Source organism: Pleurodeles waltl, chromosome 2_1, assembly GCF_031143425.1.
Source record: "Pleurodeles waltl isolate 20211129_DDA chromosome 2_1, aPleWal1.hap1.20221129, whole genome shotgun sequence".
NCBI classification, from domain to species: domain Eukaryota; kingdom Metazoa; phylum Chordata; class Amphibia; order Caudata; family Salamandridae; genus Pleurodeles; species Pleurodeles waltl.
In genome coordinates this window covers 581,850,406-581,873,138 of record NC_090438.1, presented here as the reverse complement: position 1 = coordinate 581,873,138, position 22,733 = coordinate 581,850,406, and the positions used below count along the sequence as shown (strand labels likewise).

Genomic DNA, 22,733 nt, shown 5'->3' with positions numbered 1-22,733 from the left:
ATGGCTTCCATATTGAAAGATTTTTACCAGATGTGTTAAAGTGGTTTTTGGCTGTGTAATTTCTTAGTGTATCATGGAGCGGAAGGGAATCTGCAGTCTGGACTGATTGCTGGAAGGGAAGATGATATTAATTGCACCCATAATCGATATGTTAAAATTAGTGGAGGTTGTGTTGATTTCATCAGCCTCTTTTAAAGGCTCAGTAGGAAGGGCAGAGATTAAGCTTGAGGCGTTCAATTTCCTCCATAATTGCTGTGTACAGATAGTGGGACCTGGGAGGGATGACCAGAAGACTAAGAAAAGGAATAGTTAAATGGTAAGACCAGGTGAGTGGAGTTGGCTTAGATGACTTAAGTGAGGGCTTGTTGATAACAAGCATTGACAGTGGGCGACCTATTACCTTTGGCAACGGGGTGGGGATGGTGAACAGGAGAGCGTTGGCTGTGGTGGTCAGGTGGGGGTGTGGGAAACTAGCGGCCCACAAACAGAGGGGACGAAATGAGCATAAAACAGGTAGAGAGGCACAAATAGAGGGCAGCAAACTGGTGGAGGCACAAACAGTGGGCAAGATATGAGCAGAAAGGCACAAAGGGCAAGAAACGGGTAGAGGCACAAACAGAGGGCAAACAACAGGCAGAGAGGCACAGAGGGCAAGAAACAAGCAGAAAGGTACAAACAGGGCATGAAACTAGCAGAAAGGCAGAAACAGAGGGCAAGAAACAAGCAGAAAGGCACAAACGGGGCAAGAAACAGGCAAAAAGGCACGAACAGAGGGCAAAAACAAGCAGAAAACGGGCAGAGAGGTGTTAATAGGGCAAGGAGCGGACAGAAAGGCACAAGCAGAGGGCAAGAAATGGGCAAGAGACGAACAGAGAAGCAGAAACAGAGGGCAAGAAGTGGGGAGAGTGGCACAAACAGAGGGCAAGAAACGAGCACAGATGCACAAAGTGAGGGCAGTCTTGATGGCGCACCTCATAAAACACAAACAGCAATGGTAAACATCCAAGCCTACACTGAAAAGAAAGTAGCCATATGAAACAAACTGAGTGACTGAAACAATAGCACAGAACTTTCCTTTAGCAAACACTGTCACTTAAACATGTTTCCAGTCTCACAGACACAATGGCGCAGCTCATAAAACACAATCTGCAATGTTAAACATCCAAGCCTAAACAGAAAAGAAAGCCACCATATGAAACAAACGAGCAACAGGAACAATAGCGCTCCTAATGTGTGGCGGGACTGGTCACCTACTGAAACAACAATAAACAAGCATTTGTAATGAGGTTAATTGTCATCTTTGACAACAGTGCCCCTGAGCAAAAACAAAATAAAACATGAGAAGAAACTGACAAAAAACGACTTGGCAAAATAAAGTTAGCTTTAAAAAATAACTTGCAATTTGGTTCCTGCCGGGCACGCTTTTGCAGTCACAAGCCTTCTGTTTGCAGGCCACTCGAAAGTTAAAAACAACAAATAGTACCTTGATCACGTCGGGAGCAGCAGACAGGCACTAATTAAGTTGCATCAATTAGTGCTTGAACCCTGCTCCACACAGAGAAACAGAAGTGATGGCAGGCATGCCTTGACGAATTACGATGCTGTAAAGAAAAGTGTCATGCAAACCAACATATGGTGAGCGGCAGGCGGGCCACAAGCCCTGTACTGAACACAACAGTCTCACAAGCGAGATGCATGCGCTAGCGCATGCTCTCGCAGGCTTGACCCTAAAAAGTAGTCATGAAACAATGGCTAAAAACTGTCCGCTACATAAGTAAACAGTAGTTAGTCAGTACTCTCAGGGAGAGCTAAATAGTGGAAAAGGCTTGACATATGCACACCCTTGACAATGGGGGTACTGCAAAATGGAGCGGAGATGGTGCCAGCCTATGGGTGGGCTTAAGCCCACAATGTATATACAGCATGTCTTGGTTTGAGACAGCGCACGTGTGCCGTTTAGAGCCAAGACCTAAAAATAAGGTCCAAAATGTGCCAAACAAAATGGAGAGACACTCAAGGACAAAATGGCATCGATAAGGACGCAGAGTCTTGAACAAGTGTGTGGTTTTAGTAAAAATCCAGAGCACAAAGTATAACAAAATTGGCCACCATTCTGTTTCTTCCTCACTATTAAAGTGGTCCACAGTATCGAAGGACGATATATAAAAGCATAGGTGAAGGAGCAGGTGTGGCTGAGTTTCAGACAACAGGAGAGCTTCTCCCATGAGAATGCACAGAGATGTTAGGATGAGTACAGGAGCAAATGAAATGAGTAAATGATGGCAAGTCTGCCAACAAGTTTCAATGGATGATTGCGATGCAGAATGGAATAGCCATAAGGAACAGCTTGCGCTATATTCAGAGCACAGCTATTGTGTAACTATTGTTCCACTGAGAAAATGGGTGTCAAGTTAAGGAGAAATAATAAAATCGCAAATATCCAAGAAACTTTTTGGGACGAGATAATTTGTTAAGAAGTAGTTGGCCCGCTGACATGGTTGTGAATTATTGAATGGTGTGTGTGGGGCTGCGGGGGGCGTGAGATAAGATGAGTAGGTGGATTAAGATCACATGAGGAAGGAACAGAGATACAGAAAGTGAGTAGTAGAATTTTGAGAAAGAGAATAGAAGTTGGAGTATGCCTACTGAGGAGTACTGCTGCTCAGGTTTGGGTGAACAACAGTATTTGAAGGGGCCAGAGTCTGTGGCTGCACTTTGAGTACAGCTGGGCATCCCTGTGGCATACCCATTGTGTGGAGGCACAGCAGCAACTGAGAAATATCCCACCCTCAAGTACAGGTTAGAGCTTGCAAGACAAGGAAAGGAGGAACAAAGTAAGAGCACTAACTGGAGCCCAGCAACTTCTGGCCTGGCTTGAGCCCTAGAGTGCACCTACTGGGAATTGGGCAATTATTTAAATAATCATGACCAATACATAAAATGAATAGAAGTGAGACCATTGCCACTTGGTGGTGAATGCGACTGGAGCCAGGCACTTCCATAAAGTACAAGACAAAGGTATCCCACAATGCCTTGGTTGGAGGCAATTCAACAGTGGTGTAGCAGCCATATTCCACTGTGGGATCAGAGCCTGCAGGATCAAATAGAACTTGTTAAGCCTGAAATGTAGGGTGGGGGTGGGTGAGTAAAAGGAGTAGTCTCTGATGTCACGGTTCAAGATTTGCCATATGTCTATTAATCCCCAATTTAATCAGCACTTCGAAACTGAATTTGCCCCTTTTACCACAGTAAAAAAATGGGGGCCAGGGAAATGAGGGTTGTTTAGTAGGGCCCACCCCATTCTGTCTCTTTCATTCCATTAAATCAGTCACCAGTACCAAAGGTAAGTGTGCATAATTCACTACAATCCCAGGTAAGCCAATAGGAAAGGGATGGTTTCTGACATCGGACCCCTGCCGGGCTCCTTTATATCAACCATTACTTTTGTTTGTTTTATTGTTTTACATAACAGCACTCAAGATTCCACCATCAATTGTACATCAAAATAACACTTCACACCAAGGTAGTTTTCAACCTGGATGGAGGCAGTTAACAGGTACTGAACATTTCTAAACAGTATTTCTGATATTAGGGCTTCCGTCCGCTTAGTTGCGGAGGTGACAGTGGCAGCGGTGTTTTATTCATGGTCTCCAGTTTATCCACACTTCTTCAAACTTTCTAGGGCAACCCCTTGCTGCACACTTTTCACCTCCATTCATCAACCATCATTTACAACTCCTTAAGTATTGATTAGTTGCAATTTCACCCATTCTTGTGATGTGTCCTTAAGAAATATCGGTGTTGTTCATGTCTAGTATACACACTTGGGACAGTACTGGACTGCACAAAGTACAGTTTTCGACCTTTTCGCAATGCACACTTTTTTCGATATGTTATGCAGAGATGTGTATATAACTGGAATTAGAAAATGTTATGGTAAAGTCTCAATGCTTCGGTTGGATCTCAGGTCTCCCATCTGCCCAAGCTATGCCAGGGTTCTGTCATGGCATTCCTTTCTCTCCAAGTGTACCCCCCCAGTAACACTGCACTGACCTAACACTTTGTCAGATCACTAGAGTGACATTTCAAAGTATCAATTGTTAGTAACCAGTGCACTTTATAAATGACTGAAGTTGCAAAAGTTAGGAAACCAGTCTCTCGGTTCAGGGAGGCAGGTCAGACTGGATTGTTCCTATTGGAGCATGGTCAACACTGATTTTCATATGGCTGGGTCCAACCTGAAGTGGCATGGTATGCACAATGACGGTGGACTGGGATGTGTCCCCTGTGGCTGAGAATATCTCACGCATTCCAACCATCACTTTTTTTTAGTGTACCTCAGTGTGAAGCTGCTAAAGGCCACTTCTCACAGGTTATATGTGAACTTAGGTTGTGTGTCTGAAGTGCATACCGTCATTCCCCGCAGCCAGTAATGTCTAATGTGACATTTGTACTACATCGTTGTCTTGGGAGTCTGTAGGTGCAGCCCAACCACCTAATAGAATGTTTTTGCTGACTTTTCAGAATTTCCTATTTCAGAATTTCCCTACAAAATAGGAACTATCGGTGGCATTTTTTTGGGATCTGCAAGTACCTTCAATAAGGTGGAAAGTAGCCACTCACATCTTTCTTTTAGTCATCTGGTGAGCTTCTTAAACTGACTCGGAGCCACGCGCGACTTCCACACAGCTGCTGACTTGCCTCTTTTGTCTTGAATAAAGTTTGTCACTTAAGAAGCCACTTTTTTTCACAATCTCTTTTAAATATGAGGGTAAAATCCTTGGCCACCTCATTTTCAATCCAACCCTGTTAACTCGTGGGTTAACCTTATTTGGTCCATGTACAGTCCACAGAGTGGCTGTCCTATATATTTAAGCGCAAATGGGGGCATATTTAACAGCCCCTAGCGTTTCCCTTGCATTTTATTTTTACGCAAATCTGGCCCAACGAGGCCAAAAACGCTATGCTATATTTACAAAGTGGCACAATGCTTGCATTGCACCACTTTGTAACTCCTTGCACCACATTATGCCTGTGCCAGGCATAGTGTATGCAAAGGGGGGGGGGGGTTACGGTGCTAGGGGGAGGATGTAAAAGTGGCACAAAGGAATTTATGGGTTTCGTAATTTTTATTGCCATTTATTAACGCCTGCTAAGTGCAGGCGTTAAACAAAGGATCCCATTGAATACAATGGGCCTCTGGGTGCTTTGCAGGATTAGCGTCATCATTTTTTTACGCTAATCCTGCTGGAAGCCCCAGACTAGCGTCAAAAATTATGATACTAGTCACCCTAACTACCGCCATGGTGCGACGTATTTTAAATACGGCGCTTCCATGGTGGTGTTAGGGGGCGCTGAGGGGTGCAAGAAAAGTGGCACTGCACGTAGTGCAGCACCACTTTTCATAAATCTGCAAATTAATGTACAATACAAACACCTGGTAATGCCAGACTCGGTGTGCTCAAAGGAGATGATGTTTTAAAAAAAATGATTACACTTTTTTTTTTTTACATATTTCGGCATTTTAGGCTTAGTATAGCACACTAAACACCAATGGTTTAGCACAACAGTGCACAAGTAGGATGAATGATTTACAAATACATGTGTTATGTTATGTTACAGCACCATTAAATCTCCCTACCAAAGTTAAAAAAGAAAAGAAATCCAGGGCACATCCTAATGTGTTGATAAAATTGTTTAATATACCATTTATCAAAATTATATTATGATGTACACCTGATCCTTTGGAAAATCTTTCAAGAAGCCTTTTTTCACCAAGTACTTAAAAAGAATAAAAAGACATTAAAAACATTGTGTTTTTGATAAAGAAAAAAATCTCCTAACATCAGTCAATCTAATACTGTTAAAATAATGTCAGTCAGCTAATTGTCGCCATAAAGTCATGACTATAAATGCCCCACAAATTCCCATTATGTTCCGCAACAAAACAGCAGCATTGTGGGTAAATTTCTAAGGTTCTCAAAGTAGCAACCTAAAGTTACTGTGTAATGCACATCCCAAGCACTTGAATGGAGGTATCACCATATCACAGGGCAGATCCGTAAATGTGCTGTAGTAGTGCAGCCACCAAACCTATGGCCTTGTAATCAGTTGCCTCTTTTGACTGAAGCCACCAGGGGAGGGGGTAAAAGTGAGGCATTACGTTCTAAATTCTCTGGGCCCCTTAAACCACTGAGGGTTGGTTAAATCTTGGAGAATTACCCTCCAACGCTTTTGGGCCACAAGAGTGTCCGCTAGCTGGAGTTCATGTGGCTGTCCTTGAATTTCTTCACATCAGGCAACATACCACATTATAAACATTTTTTTATAGCATTTTTCTTCATCGTTAAACATACAATCATCAATATGATGCCTGGCATGTGTTCAGCTGGGACATTGCAGAAACGATCTTAATTTGAAGAAATCGGTGCACTTGGTGGTGGGGGTATTAGCGCATGCCTTGATTTCAGCTATATATCATGTAAAATGGTTGAAGCAGGTGGTGCATTAGTAGGGCCCTCAGGGCAGGCTTTCACACTTTGACCCAGATCCCACAAAAAACAGGCTAGATGTACAACACTTTTCAAAAGAAGTGAACAAGTCCTCAGGAAAATCAGAGGACCTCGGCCAGATGCAGTTGTGCTGATCCGTAGAGATCCTTGCCGCCATCTCTCCTCCATCCCTTGCCGAGCCTGACTCAAAAGAGGGCTCTTTGTATAAGGTGGGTTGCATAAAATGTCAGAATAAATTAGGAATGTAAGCTTAAAGTGTTCATAAAGAATTATCTCTGCAAAGGGACATTCAAAAGCAGATAGGCACAATTGCAATAGTTTTAAAGCTCGAATGCCCAGTAGCGTGTTGATTGTTTACCCACTTCTCATGAGGGGGAGTGTTCCCTCTAATTACTTTGGTGTAGTTATTTACTTCGATATTATTCTTTGGAGTAATTGATTTTGTTTTTAATTTTTAACTGACTTCTGTAATTTATTCTGAATGAACAATTATGACTGCATCAAATATAAATGTATCCTTCTATTCTATCTATGGAGTTGTGCTTTTATTTATTAGGGTAAACGCCTGTACCCCCTTTTATTTTTACACCTTTCCTCACAATTTATTTTTTATCTATTATATAAATAAATATACTATCTCGAGTCTAGAATTCGCACTGGTGCTGGGTGCCAGAGCCTGCTAAGTATAATGCGAAGAAAGAGTTACACAATTAAATAGAAGGAAGAAGCTGGAACTCCAAAATATGAATCACCATGTTAAATCCAATGACCAATTCGGTGTAACCGTTTCGTCAAATGTGACAAAGGCTGTTACATTGAAACATACCATTGGATTAAATGTGGTGATTCACATTTTTGAGTGTCAGCTTGTTCCTTACATTTAATTGTGGTATTTTTTCTTCGGGAGATACAGAAGATATACCATTTCACCTGCATTACTTATCTGTCTTCCTGGTACAATTTTTTATGACATTGTTCAAACTGGTGAATATTGGCCCCAAATGTTAACATCTGGATGTTTTTTTTTTTTTTTTACCAACGTAATCACATCTCACCGAGTTGAAGACCATGCGAAACCACTTAGAGTGGAGCTCTGCTCTCTGTACAACTGCTTTTAACAATACAGACGTCAAAGGCCAATGGCATAAAAAGCAAAACATCATTTTAATGTGTCACACAGTTCTATATAAATTAGAACACATCTAATAAGAATTCATATGTTGGGGATGGTGTTTTCTGTATGGTGTGGCATTTAACCCTGGCCTGGTATTTCCCACATTTGATCAAGCTCTTAAAAGTAGAGATGCGCTCAACTAAGTTATTTCACTTGTTTAACTAAAACAACAATGCCAGTCACCCCAAGCCATGTAAACGTCTGTCCTTAGAAATTAGGTTGAAGCATTTATACAAGTTCCAACATTCTACATACCACTTGAAGTTCACAAATCCCATATTAAACCCACAACTGAGGGATGGGAGAGACCATCCTTGTGACAATAGGACTCTGTCTGGAGGTTTGGCTTTGCATTCACTCTGTGCAGACATATATATTTTCAATTCCTCAGTTGCGTTTGTTGTGCCAATCCATCAAAGAAGTTGAAGAGCATGTGACTAACTTGAATCCAGAAGAAAACAGAAACAACAGACTATATTGGTGAATTAAAGTGTTGAATCTGGAGAAGCAAAACCTGCTGGATTAGAACAAGATGGGAACTAATCACGAACTGCATTTTGTCGTACATTTAGTAGTACTACAACAGTACTTCTAATGTACTCCAAAATGCTAGTCACAAACCTATGACAATAAATCACCACTGCCAACTCTCCTATCTTTTCTGCTGGTAGATCGTCACACATCAAGGTTTACTATTTAGTAGTAAATGTGGGACGGACTGGGGAGTAGTTGAGAAATAGGGCATACTTATTAAAAAATAGGCTGGTTTTAGGGAGGAGTACGGCGCTATTAATGGAGTGCTAGTGAGGGACATATGCCCACCCCCAAAGTAAGCCCTTTGCTATTCACAAAGTGTCCTCCTAAAGTTACTGCAGCCAAAAGGTACTAAATTACTCCAGTTCAGAGTTGAAGTGAGTCTAGTAGCACAAATGGTCAATCGGTGGAGGTGGGGACTTAAAATAAAAGCCCACAAAAAGTACTGTTAAAATAAATTAAATTACTGAAAATAGAAACAGATATAAATACATAGAATTTATTGTTAAAATATAAAAATAAAACATCTATTATGTTGTAACATATTTCATCAACCTTTGTTTGATTTTAAAACTAATATAACTTTTTATTCAAATATAATTTACTTTTGATTATATAAACCGATTTTAATAATTAATGCATATTTCGTTTTACTGTTGGGAGTAATTGTATTAATTTAAACCTCAGCAAAATAAATTGTATTTATTGCTATAATTGATAATTTAGTTAAAAATTAAGTTAATATAACTGTACTGTTTTTACTTTGTTCTCCATTCAAAATAAATAAAGAAGGTTAATTTACAATAATATTTAACCTAAGAAACATTTTTACTATTTTTTTCGAGCTTTAACAAACTTTGTTACTTTTCCCTATACTTTACCATTGGAAGACTCTGCAATTAAGGTGGAGATCTTGGTGTGGTAAAATAAAAGGAAAATTTAAGACGCTTATTAAGCTTGGGAGAAAAAGTGCAAAAACATTTTTCTGTTAAATATTAATGTAAACTAACTGTAATAGTTTTAAGGTAGAAAAACTGCTACAGCACTGTTAACCTCATTTGAATTAAATCTTAAATTATTTTTTATTTATTACATTAAAAATAAAAATTATGAAGCTAAAATTTCTAAATTCCACCTCAAATAAAACATATTATTTCTATTACGCATTAACACTTATTGAAAGTGTTTTATAGAAGTAATTATATTAATTAATTTATATTTAATTAAAATGTTACATTCATTTGTAAATTCAAATAAGGCTGCTAAAATGTTTTGTAATTAAATACATACACTTTATATTTAGACATTTTAAAACAAATATTTATATTTTAACTGTTTTATAAAATGTAATATAATGTAACATTATTTCCTATGGAGTTTTATTTTAAGTCCTATTTGGTAGGGTTTTGGCAGTATCAGTTATTGGACACATGTGGTGCTAGACTTACTACTGTTTTCTTTTGGCTATAGAAACTTGAACTCATACATTTGGCTGCACACCCATTTTCAGGGGGTAGAGATGATAAAGTCTATACTTCTGAGTACGTTTACAAGCAGACTTTTTAATTAACCAAAAGTAATACTCAAAAGTATAAGAGTAAACTTACACATGTAACCTACTCACAACTGTACGTTACTTCTGAGAATAGCTCTCAATATTTGTAAGGAATGACGAGATTTGGAAAGTGGTATAAACTTCTAAATGTTCAGGGTAACCCTTGGCCAAAAATTTGACTGATTCGTATCTTGATGAGATATACTGGTTATGAAGTACATAATCAGAATGACAATATATTTGAAGCGATGGCATGTCACACTTTTGTTGATGCATAACAGTTGCATTGTTTTGTGTCGGAGATGCTTATTAGGATTCTCTATTTCCAGGAACTATAGAAGAAAACGGTCATGAACGTAATCATCCAACCTGAAGCTTTCAGTATCCTCAGCTCATTTGTAATGGGACAATATTTAAGTAGAACCCTCACACGGCCCCATGGATTGGTATAATGTATGCATATGAAAATCATTTGTTAATCTGTGTTAATGTTGTTCTAAAACAACCCAGAGGAAAGGAATGCTTGCAGTACTGTTATGGTGGAAAGGAAAAGCGTACTTGGGATTGTAGTCGGCCTTTGTTCTATCACAGGAGGAATATGTTTTGTTTCCTTTGGTAAGCCTAAAAATGTCCACCTCATTGTTTACCAACCCCACTTTCTGCAGTGGGCATATGACCAACATGTTTTTTACAGAGATTAAGCACATTGCTAAACAAGGCAGCTTAGTTTTACAATGGACTCGTAAACAGGTGCCTTTTCACCAAAGGATACCAAAGAATCAAGATTTTGCATCCTTCGGATTTTAATGCAATTTTGTGTAATGTCCTTAGAATTAATCCACTTTACAAGTATCCGAGGCAATGAAACACATTCATCCAATTAAAAGGGACTGCTCAGCACATAATGCCCTCTTACAATAGAGCAACTGGGTTTTCCTTCATGCACATTTTAGCTAAATACATTTCAGAAGGTACATCTGTAGCATAACCTCCCACTATCTTTTCTGTTTAGGAAACCCACTGTGAAACATATTTTCAAAAAGAAAATGTCTCGAAAAACATGATCTGCTTTTGCCACCATGACAAAGGAGCTAAATACAAAAAAAAGTTTAAAAATTGCTGTTTAAAACCACCAACATTGAGGCAGTGATAATTCCCGGCCTGTTGCCTCAGTGTTCATGTACTGCCCTGTGTTTACAAGTTGCTGCATCATTAACACAGCATCATATCCAAGGCATAACACAATCTAAAGCAATGTGTGAACAAGACTTGAATTAAAATCCCTTCCATCTTCTTTCTGTGTCGACTACAGAACTGCAGTGGCATGTCTCTATAAAGTGCACTGCTAAGTTCACTTGTTGGCACTCTCCTCATCTTACCACCAATAGCAAAATAGTTCTCTGTGCTGACACGCTGTTCTTGCTTTCCCAGGTCTTTGAAACCATGATGGTCCGAGTGATGCTCACCAGAAAACAATATCTTTCCTCCATATTTGTAAATATCTAAGGCACTGATTACAAATGTAACCAGCAACATTCTCTGACAGACAGACTCTTCCCTCCCAACCATTCATGGTGAATTGACTGCATACTCCAAATGTCCCTTAGGTGCTGAACATACAAAATACAGACACGCACACAGGAGCAGCACATCCGCCAGGATATCATTACAGTTCATCGTGTTGTGGTTCCTGGTCTTTCAATTTGAACTCTTCTGCTGTCATTTTCCCATCTTCATTACGGTCTTGATTCGTGAACATATTTTCAATAATTTTGGCAGAGTCAAAACCCGGAGCTAGTTTCCCTTTGCCTGCTTCCACTTGAGCATGAATGTATTCAGAAAACTGAAATGAGAAGAATAAGTTTTACAGAATTATTAACGGGAAACCAAAATGTTCTTCAGTTTGTGTAAGAAAAATGCAAGCGCTTATTGTTTGAATATTGCACAAAATTAAATTTTCTCAGTACTAGTCACGAATTGTCCACCATGAACTCTGTATGACCCATGAATGTATTTGATCTCTTCCTTGTTAGTATCCAATCGGAAGCTTTCACGTGTATTCTCAGTTCATGTACAATGAGACAATACTTATGTATAACCCACACTAAATTAATTTAATGTTCAGATTCTATGTGGTAGACTTGGACTACTAGCATTGTAGCCCGTTTTCTTTGACAAATGTGGGAAGTCCTCCTAACTGTGCAGCATAGCATATACCACAATAAACCAGGCTTTTGATTTGTCATTTATTGTTTTGCTTAATCACAATTTTCGCCTATGTTTATTGTTGGGAAAGCTACCAGGCCCCCATCAACCTAAAATAAATTTGGTAAAAGTAAAATATTTTTGGGGATCTCAAAAGGCACACGTTGCCATAGAAGTAACTGGTGCCTAAGGGAACTACTTTGGGTGTGGATATGTTGCTCGTGAAAGGGCAGAATGCTGTCACCTACAGTGAAAATAGCCAATGGCTGAAGTAGGCTGACAAACTGCCCTATGCTGAATGCTGTAGTAAAATGTGAATGCCACAACAACTGACCAATGGTTGAAGAGGGCTGGCTGACAGCCCCTATACAAAAGTACATTATAAATATCATTTTAGTATAATCAAAAGATAATGGCTAACGCTAGACCTAAAAAAAGAAAAACTGGGAGGCATGAACGATCCCACCCCTGCCCATGTGCATCCCACCATATAGTAGCTTTTGTTTCCCTCACATGAGCTCCTGCACTGTTTGTCTACTTCAGTGTCAAGCACACATAGGCTCGAGACTGAATGGTAGGTTGTTTGTGCAGACATAATAGTGGGCTGCAGGACTACACAATGTGTGTAACTTAAACTTACTGCTGCATCTGCCACATCATCTTCCTCATTCTGTGCGAGGCAATTTCCAGCAACGGAAGACCCTTGAACAAAGGAGACTATGAACTCTGAACATTTAGCCACAGGTATTTCCCAGGTTGGGATGGCAAAACTAAGGAGCAGATTTACTAGAAACACAAAAGGCAGCAACCAGAGTTGTGGCACACAGCCATATTTACTAAATTCATCAGTGCACAGGTTTGTGTGTGATATTCAGTACAGATTATGTAGGAGAAAACCTTGTAGCAAAACATTTTAAAAAACATTTTACACATTGGATGTGTGCTGTAAAGAGCAGCATAAATGCCATGTGTGAACTGGAGAAATAAATATATTTCTCCAACCTGCGTCTGCCTGAAGGAGACATTTTCTGGTGAGAAGGCAGGTCTGACAATTTTAATAAGTGCGTCTGTGTCCAAAAACCTTAGGGCTTGCACTGGAACATCCAAGACCCACTCAAGTAACACTCTCCCGACGCAAAGTGAATCAAGCCACAAAGAGCTAACTGTGCTGAAAAAAGGGCACTTTTTCCACAAAAAAGTTTTGCACTAGAAAGTAAATACACTTTCTAGAATTTACGCTACCTTGTAACATTAACAAGAATGTGCATTGGAAAAGCATTGCTTTGGCCCTAACTGCGCGTGTTTGGGTGCCTCTAAAGGCCCAATTTTAAGTGGTCCGGAGAGAAACTCCCAGATGACAGACCGGACATCATGGCTCCTAAACGAAGACAAAGTTCACAGGCTGCCCTCTTAAATCCCTTCCTTTGTTGGATGTTTATTTATGTTCTGACAAAGAAAAATAATGAAACAATGATAATAAGGCAAAAGAGATTATATGTGAACTTCTAGTGCAAGGGCAAGTACCTCTGCCAAAGGAAGTGTGGAAATCAGGCACATAATGGCAATTACTACAGTTGTGCAGTCCACGCTACCGTGTGTCTTGCACATGTTACTAAATAGGAGCTACAGAGAGGAACAACCTGATGTTTGTCACTCAGCTGACCAAAGGCAGAAGAGAGAACACTAGGAGCATGGGTGAAGAGGCCCTTGGGATATTCTAAGCCCCCGGAACGATGCGCTGAGCAAACCAGCCGCTACCAGACATGCATCAGCCCTACACCAATAGGGAAGCAATTTCTCTTTTTGAGTTGTAACTATCAGTGCGGTTCAATCCTTATGAAGAACCGCTGTTGAAACAACAAGTTTGTTACTCAAGTTCACATATGTTTATACGGGCTCCCCCTTTGTGTGATGTAGATTCCCAAAGCAGCAGGGGGAGCGCAGGGTTAGGAGATGATGTGCACCACAGAACCTGAGCAGATTTATTAAGGCCTAGACAAAAGTTAAGTGGATTGCGTGTAGTGGACATGTTGGCACTGGCTGCGGAAAGAACAGGGTGTGTGGGATATTTAAAACAGCAGAGGGACCGAATAACGACTCTTGAGCAATCAGATCACTTGACAAAGAAGTGAGCTGATTACAGCCTGGTCCAGGGGCAAGGAGGGAGAGGAAAGCCTTGGTCCACTGGGTGGTCCAGCATCTAACGTGAAGAAAGCAGAGGGAAGAGAAGCCATTGAACCCTTGTGAGGGCTGCAGATTTATACTTTTTCACGCAAAACTGCGTTAGCACAGTTTTGCGTGAAAAAGTATAGCGCCGGCTAGCACCATCCCAAGATGCCGGCCGGGTGCCATACTTATGGAATGGAGCTAGCCAGCGTGATGTACGGGAAACCGGGGCCTGTGCGTCGAATTATGGCGCTACACTGTTTAGAAGCAGAACAATTGCCTCCAAGTGCAGCACCATTTTCTGGCGCACAACCCCCATGGACATGGCTTCTGTCTTAGTATAGACATGAGCCATGTCCACCATCCCGAATGTCCCCTGTGCATGGCCATTAGGGCCAGCACCATGCAGGGGGCCCCAAGTCAGGGCCCCGGCAGGGTAAAATAAATAAATAAAAATAAAAATGTTTTAAAAACTTACCGTGACTTACCAGGGCTGGGTCCCTCTGGTGTGGGTGAAGAAGGGGGTGGGTGGGGGTGTCCCTGGGGCCAGGGAAGGGCACCTGTGGGCACTTTCCATGGTCTCTGACCATGGAAATATGCCTACAGGTCCCCTTACGCCTGCCCATACCCCAGCGTTAAATAATGGCGCTAAGCAAGCTTAGCGCCATTATTTAAGGGCCCTATCTTCCCGTGCTAGATTTTAGCACGGGGGATAAATAGGGCGCAAAGTCCATATCGTCCTTTTCTGGACAGGAACGCCTTACCTTGCATCTCATTGACGCAAGGTTTGGTGTTCACGTCCAGAAAACAACGTTAACCCCATAACTTTGGCGCTAGACGTGTCTATCGCCAAAGTATGAATATGGAGTTAGGTTTGCGCTGAATTAGCGTGTAAAAAAAAAAAAAAGATGCTAATTCAGCGCATACAGGGTATAAATATGGACCTAAATGCCTCATTACAAGTTGGCGGCCTTGTGACTGTCAAACACGCTATGGAGGTCGGAATGCCACAGTCCTGGTGGTGCGACTGCCAGATTACGACCCTGTGGTGGTCAGACTGCCAGGGGTCTGCTTCCACCTCCAGGATGATGGATCCCAACGGGCTGGCGGTGGTCGAAGTCATGGTCAGCCACAGTGGCGCTGAGTTAGGAACCACCGTGTTGATCACAACTTCCCTTTCCAACAGCCTTTTCATGGCACGGTCCCTGCCATGGAAAGGCAGTGCCTGGGGGGGGAGGCGCAGGTTCACCCCCCCCCCCTTCACTAACCAGCATCCTTGGAAAGCGCACTGTCTGCTGCAGCAGACAGTGCACATTATGAGGGTGCTGGGGACTCCCTCTGTGCAACGGCATTGGCCTAAGCTCCCTAAGGATCTGAGGCAGAAATCTAATACGGAGGCTTCAACCTGTCAGCCCAATGAAAACACTGTAATTGCCCCTGGGGGTGGGGGACCTCCAGCTAGCTCCATGGCAGTCTCCTCCCACATGAGTCTGGAGGGCCAACAGTCAGCCCGCCAAACACATAAAAAGGCTCTAGGTCTGGAGCAACCAGTCCAGGTGGCAGAAATCTAAATGAATACTCAAATTGAAGTAGATGAATGGGGAAAAAGCCATGGAGTCATTCTCAACATTCAAAATAAGGCAGTCAGGTTTGTAGTAAAAATTATAGTGGTATCAAGCCTCGTGGTTGCAAACTGTTTTTAAAAATGTGCCTCATTGAACAAAGGTAACCTGAGATCAGGGACAAGGGAGCATGCTCTTGCTAACACAGAGAGGAGTAGGGGCATGGCCAAACAAGATGGTTGGCAGGACGAGCTCCCAGTGAGCTCCTGCAATCCTGGTCTGATCCTGGAATATCCTGGGGTGCCTACGACTATAGGTCTCCTCCCCCCCTTTGGCAAGGGACGGTGCCCTGACCTCATCGGCACATCACAAGCCTCTTTTGGGGTTCCGGATCTCTGGATTTTAAGGGCCGCGTGAGCCGCGTGGAGTGTGCCCGGCACGTTCAAGTAGGAGGCAGGAAGCGGCCGCCCTGTCAAGCTTGCTGCAATTGGGCTGGCGTATACAGGCGGGTGGACGGCCCCCTGTGGAGGAGTTGTGGGCTTGCTGGCCCATCGGTCTGCGCGGCCCTGCTGGTTGGGGTCCGAGGAAGGATCCGGCTTGCACGATCGGGCACCTGCGGATGGCCCGGGCTGGTCTGCAGGCCGGCGCAGGGAGACGGTGAGGGGCAGGGGCCAGGTGACCGGCAGTGGACCAGCTGAGTGGGCAGAGAGAAGGAGCGGCTGAATGGACTGAGACGCAGCCCGGAATAAGAAGGCTGTGGGCCTTCATGTGGGGTGCTGGCTTGCTGGTGTAGAGTCCGTGGCCTGGTTGCGGGCCTATCGAGTAAAGAAGTGTTGGACCTACTGCGTAGGACTCTCTGGGAGTGCATGGACTGACTGAGCATGGGGCTGCTTGCATGATATAACCACGCCACGTGGCTGGGTGTGATGCGAAGCTAAGCGACAACTCTTGCTTGCCCGAGTTGTGTTGCACCTTCCAGGTACTTTTGCTCTTTCTCTGGGTCACTCGTGGTGCTGATACCACGTGGTCTCTGGCCGGCGGCAAGATGGGGCGGCACCAGCAGGCGGTGGTATTGCAGGGGAATACTGTGGAACAATATACCACTACACCACGCTGGTGCCTATCCCACAGCGCCAGACTCGATTTGGGGGTCCTGAAGATGTTCTGAGCACGCCAGTGACTGCTGAGGTGCCCTCGCGAGCTGAACTGCTTGCGGCTATACAGGGCTCCAGGGTGGCCCTCGAGGGGAAGATAGAAACGGTGGAGGTTTGTCTCCTGGGAGTGGACCTCAGAAAGTTTTCAGGGAAGGTCACAGTAGCGGAAGGTTCCATTGTGGAGCTGCAGATGGAGGTAGGCGCTCTGTGCAAACAGATGGTGCAGGTCAATTCCACTGTCGGAAGGCTGGAGGCAAGTTTGGAGGATGCAAAGGGCAGGTCACGCCGGAATAATGTCCGCTTGCTGGGGCTCCATGAGCGTGCGGAGGGGGCTACGGTGGAAGGCTTTGTGGAGAGCTGGGTTAAGGACGTGCTGTAGCCAGTTGGGTTGTCCAAGGTGGAGCTCATAGGGCCCTGGTAGCGCCTCCTCGACCAGGGCCGCACCTGAGGGCTATTATTGCCTGACTACTGAACTATAAAGACAGAGACTTTCCTGCAGGCAGCCCGTGAGTCTGAAAGGGCAGTCTTTGAGAACTGTAAAATCTGTGTAAGGAAATGCCTCCTTGGCATGGTTACCCCCTGACTTTTTTGCCTTTTCTGATGCTATGTTTTGACTTGAAAGTGTGCGGAGGCCTGCTAACCAGGCCCCAGCACCAGAGTTCTTTCCCTAACCTGTACTTTTGTATCCACAATTGGCACCCCCTGGCATCCAGGTAAGTCCATTGTAACTGGTACCTCTGGTACCAAGGGCCCTGATGCCAGGGAAGGTCTCTAAGGGCTGCAGCATGTCTTATGCCACCCTGGGGACCTCTCACTCAGCACAGACACACTGCTTACCAGCTTGTGTGTGCTAGTGAGAACAAAATGAGCAAGTCGACATGGCACTCCCCTCAGGGTGCCATGCAAGCCTCTCACTGCCTATGCAGTATAGGTAAGACACCCCTCTAGCAGGCCTTACAGCCCTAAGGCAGGGTGCACTATACCATAGGTGAGGGCACCAGTGCATGAGCACTGTGCCCCTACAGTGTCTAAGCCAAACCTTAGACATTGTAAGTGCAGGGTAGCCATAAGAGTATATGGTCTGGGAGTCTGTCAAACACGAACTCCACAGCACCATAATGGCTACACTGAAAACTGGGAAGTTTGGTATCAAACTTCTCAGCACAATAAATGCACACTGATGCCAGTGTACATTTTATTGTGAAATACACCCCAGAGGGCACCTTAGAGGTGCCCCCTGAAACCTTAACCAACTATCTGTGTAGGCTAACTGGTTCCAGCAGCCTGCCACACTGGAGACATGTTGCTGGCCCCATGGGGAGAGTGCCTTTGTCACTCTGAGGCCAGTAACAAAGCCTGCACTGGGTGGAGATGCTAACACCTCCCCCAGACAGGAGCTGTAACACCTGGCGGTGAGCCTCAAAGGCTCACCCCTTTGTCACAGCACCGCAGGACACTCCAGCTAGTGGAGTTGCCCGCCCCCTCCGGCCACGGCCCCCACTTTTGGCGGCAAGGCCGGAGGAAACAAAGAAAACAACAAGGAGGAGTCACTGGCCAGTCAGGACAGCCCCTAAGGTGACCTGAGCTGAAGTGACTCTAACTTTTAGAAATCCTCCATCTTGCAGATGGAGGATTCCCCCAATAGGATTAGGGATGTGACCCCCTCCCCTTGGGAGGAGGCACAAAGAGGGTGTACTCACCCTCAGGGCTAGTAGCCATTGGCTACTAACCCCCCAGACCTAAACACGCCCTTAAATTTAGTATTTAAGGGCTTCCCTGAACCTAGGAAAACAGATTCCTGCAACTAACAAGAAGAAGAGGACTGCTGAGCTGAAAAACCCCTGCAGAGGAAGAACAGAAGACACCAACTGCTTTGGCCCCAGACTTACCGGCCTGTCTCCTGCCTTCCAAAAGAAACCTGCTCCAGCGACGCTTTCCAAGGGACCAGCGACCTCTGAATCCTCTGAGGACTGCCCAGCTTCGAGAAAGACAAGAAACTCCCGAGGACAGCGGCACTGCTCCAAAAGAACTGCAACTTTGTTTCAAGGAGCAGATTTAAAGACCCCTGCAATTCCCCGCAAGAAGCGTGAGACTTGCAACACTGCACCCGGCGACCCCGACTCGACTGGTGGAGAAACAACGCTTCAGGGAGGACCCTCCGGCGACTCTACGACTGTGAGTAACCAAAGTTGTCCCCCCTGAGCCCCCACAGCGACGCCTGCAGAGGGAATCCCCAGGCTCCCCCTGACCGCGACTGTCTGAACTCCATTTCCCGACGGCTGGAAAAGACCCTGCACCCGCAGCCCCCAGCACCTGAAGGATCGGAACTTCTGTGCAGGAGTGACCCCCAGGAGGCCTTCTCCCTTGCCCAGGTGGTGGCTACCCCGAGGAGCCCCCACCTTGCCTGCCTGCATCGCTGAAGAGACCCCTTGGTCTCCCATAGGAAACTATTGGAAACCCGACGCATGTTTGCACACTGCATCCGGCCGCCCCAGCGCTGCTGAAGGTGTACTTTTTGTGCTGACTTGTGTCCCCCCCGGTGCCCTACAAAACCCCCCTGGTCTGCCCTCCGAAGACGCGGGTACTTACCTGCTGGCAGACTGGAACCGGGGCACCCCCTTCTCTCCATTGAAGCCTATGTGTTTTGGGCACCTCTTTGACCTTTGCACCTGACCGGCCCTGGGCTGCTGGTGTGATAACTTTGGGGTTGCTCTGAACCCCCAACGGTGGGCTACCTTGGACCAAAAACTAAAACCTGTAAGTGACTTACTTACCTGTTAAAACTAACAATACTTTACCTCCCCCAGGAACTGTGAAAATTGCACTGTGTCCACTTTTAAAACAGCTATTTGTGTTTTATGTAAAAAGTATACATGCTAATGTAATGATTCAAGGTTCCTAAAGTACTTACCTGCAATACCTTTCAAATGAGATATTACATGTAGAATTTGAACCTGTGGTTCTTAAAATAAACTAAGAAAAGATATTTTTCTATAACAAAACCTATTGACTGGATTTGTCTCTGAGTGTGTGTTCCTCATTTATTGCCTGTGTGTATGTACAACAAATGCTTAACACTACTCCTTGGATAAGCCTACTGCTCGACCACACTACCACAAAATAGAGCATTAGTATTATCTCTTTTTGCCACTATCTTACCTCTAAGGGGAACCCTTGGACTCTGTGCATGCTATTCCTTACTTTGAAATAGCACATACAGAGCCAACTTCCTACATTGGTGGCAGCGATGGGACTATCATGGAAGAGTTTTAGGCGGTTTACATGGATGACCCTCTTGGGGCTCCTGCTTGTGCCTAGGTCCACCAGGTAGGTGACCTGACTCTTCTTTTCCAGGATTGGGTAAGGGCCACTTCATCTGTCCTGAAGTGCCCTGGGAGCCACAGGCTCCAAAACCCAGACTTTCTGCCCTGGTTGGAATTCAACCATTGCAGCCTTTTGGTCATACCAAAACTTCTGGAGCTGTTGGCTGGCCTCAAGGTTTTTACTTGCCTTTTCCATGTACTCTGCCATTCTTGAGCGAAGGCCAAGTACATAGTCCACTATGTCTTGTTTAGGCTCATGAAGAGGTCTCTCCCAGCCTTCTTTAACAAGAGCAAGTGGTCCCCTTACAAGGTGGCCAAACAGAAGTTCAAAGGGTGAGAACCCTACTCCCTTCTGAGGCACCTCTCTGTAAGCGAAAAGCAGACATGGCAAGAGGACATCCCATCTCCTTTTGAGTTTTTTTGGGAGCCCCATGATCATGCCCTTTAATGTCTTGTTGAATCTCTCAACAAGGCCATTAGTTTGTGGATGATATGGTGTAGTGAACTTATAAGTCACTCCACACTCATTCCACATGTGTTTTAGGTATGCTGACATGAAGTTGGTACCTCTGTCAGACACCACCTCCTTAGGGAAACCCACTCTGGTAAAGATACCAATGAGGGCCTTGGCTACTGCAGGGGCAGTAGTCGACCTAAGGGGAATAGCTTCAGGATACCTAGTAGCATGATCCACTACTACTAGGATGTACATATTTCCTGAGGCTGTGGGAGGTTCTAGTGGACCAACTATGTCCACACCTACTCTTTCAAAGGGGACCCCCACCACTGGAAGTGGAATGAGGGGGGCCTTTGGATGCCCACCTGTCTTACCACTGGCTTGACAGGTGGGGCAGGAGAGGCATTCCAACCAGGGCAGAAAGTCTGGGTTTTGGAGCCTGTGGCTCCCAGGGCACTTCAGGACAGATGGAGTGGCTCTTACCCAATCCTGGAAAAGAAGAGTCAGGTCACCTACCTGGTGGACCTAGGCACAAGCAGGAGCCCCAAGAGGGTGATCCATGTAAACCGCCTAAAACTCTTCCATGATAGGGCTGATGTAAATCTGTTAATGGTAACAGATGAGGACCAGGAAGCTGAGAGTGAGCCTCTCCCTGATCTCCTCTCATCAGACCCTAAAGATGGCTCAGTAGATGGAGTGATCTATTCAGACACCCTCTCTGACCAACAGCAATCCGATTGTAGGAAGGTCCTGCAACAGTTTGCTGAGCTCTTCTCCTTAACCCCTGGTCAGACACACCTGTGTACCCATGATGTGGACACAGGAGACAGCATGCCTGTCAAAAACAAAATTTTCAGACAGTCTGATCAAGTTAAGGAAAGCATCAAGGTGGAAGTCCACAAGATGCTGGAGTTGGGAGTAATTGAGCACTCTGACAGCCCCTGGGCTAGCCCAGTGGTCTTAGTCCCCAAACCTCACACCAAAGATGGAAAGAGAGAGATGAGGTTTTGTGTGGACTACAGAGGTCTTAATTCTGTCACCAAGACAGATGCCCATCCCATACCTAGAGCTGATGAGCTAATAGACAAATTAGGGGCTGCCAAATTCTTAAGTACCTTTGACTTAACAGCAGGGTACTGGCAAATCAAAATGGCCCCTGGAGCAAAAGAAAAGACAGCATTCTCCACACCTGATGGGCATTATCAGTTCACTGTTATGCCCTTTGGTTTAAAGAATGCCCCTGCCACCTTCCAAAGGTTGGTGAATCAAGTCCTTGCTGGGTTGGAATCCTTTAGTGCAGCTTATCTTGATGATATTGCTGTCTTCAGCTCCACCTGGCAGGATCACCTGGTCCACCTGAAGAAGGTTTTGAAGGCTCTGCAATCTGCAGGCCTCTCTATCAAGGCATCCAAATGCCAGATAGGGCAGGGAACTGTGGTTTACTTGGGACACCTTGTAGGTGGAGGCCAAGTTCAGCCACTCCAACCCAAGATCCAGACTATTCTGGACTGGGTAGCTCCAAAAACCCAGACTCAAGTCAGGGCATTCCTTGGCTTGACTGGGTACTATAGGAGGTTTGTGAAGGGATATGGATCCATTGTGACAGCCCTCACAGAATTGACCTCCAAGAAAATGCCCAAGAAAGTAAACTGGACTGTAGAATGCCAACAGGCCTTCGACACCCCGAAACAAGCTATGTGCACAGCACCAGTTCTAAAAGCTCCAGATTACTCCAAGCAATTCATTGTGCAAACAGATGCCTCTGAACATGGGATAGGGGCAGTTTTGTCCCAAACAAATGATGATGGCCTTGACCAGCCTGTTGCTTTCATTAGCAGGAGGTTACTCCCCAGGGAGCAGTGTTGGAGTGCCATTGAGAGGGAGGCCTTTGCTGTGGTTTGGTCCCTGAAAAAGCTGAGACCATACCTCTTTGGTACTCACTTTGTAGTTCAAACTGACCACAGACCTCTCAGATGGCTGATGCAAATGAAAGGTGAAAATCCAAAACTGTTGAGGTGGTCCATCTCCCTACAGGGAATGGACTTTATAGTGGAACACAGACCTGGGACTGCCCATGCCAATGCAGATGGC

At 44.6% G+C, this 22,733-nt stretch overlaps 1 protein-coding gene across 1 annotated transcript in view; it reads right to left on the bottom strand.

Annotated features, from left to right (window-relative positions):
* Positions 1–10,560: 10,560 nt before the first annotated feature.
* Positions 10,561–22,733, bottom strand: part of FKBP9 (FKBP prolyl isomerase 9) — a 264,101-nt gene continuing 251,928 nt past the window's right edge. Inside the window, exon 10 of the mRNA XM_069215456.1 lies at positions 10,561–11,618. Within this exon, the coding sequence (XP_069071557.1) occupies positions 11,442–11,618 (177 nt within the window). The 3' untranslated portion in view covers positions 10,561–11,441. The remainder of the gene's footprint in view (positions 11,619–22,733) is intronic.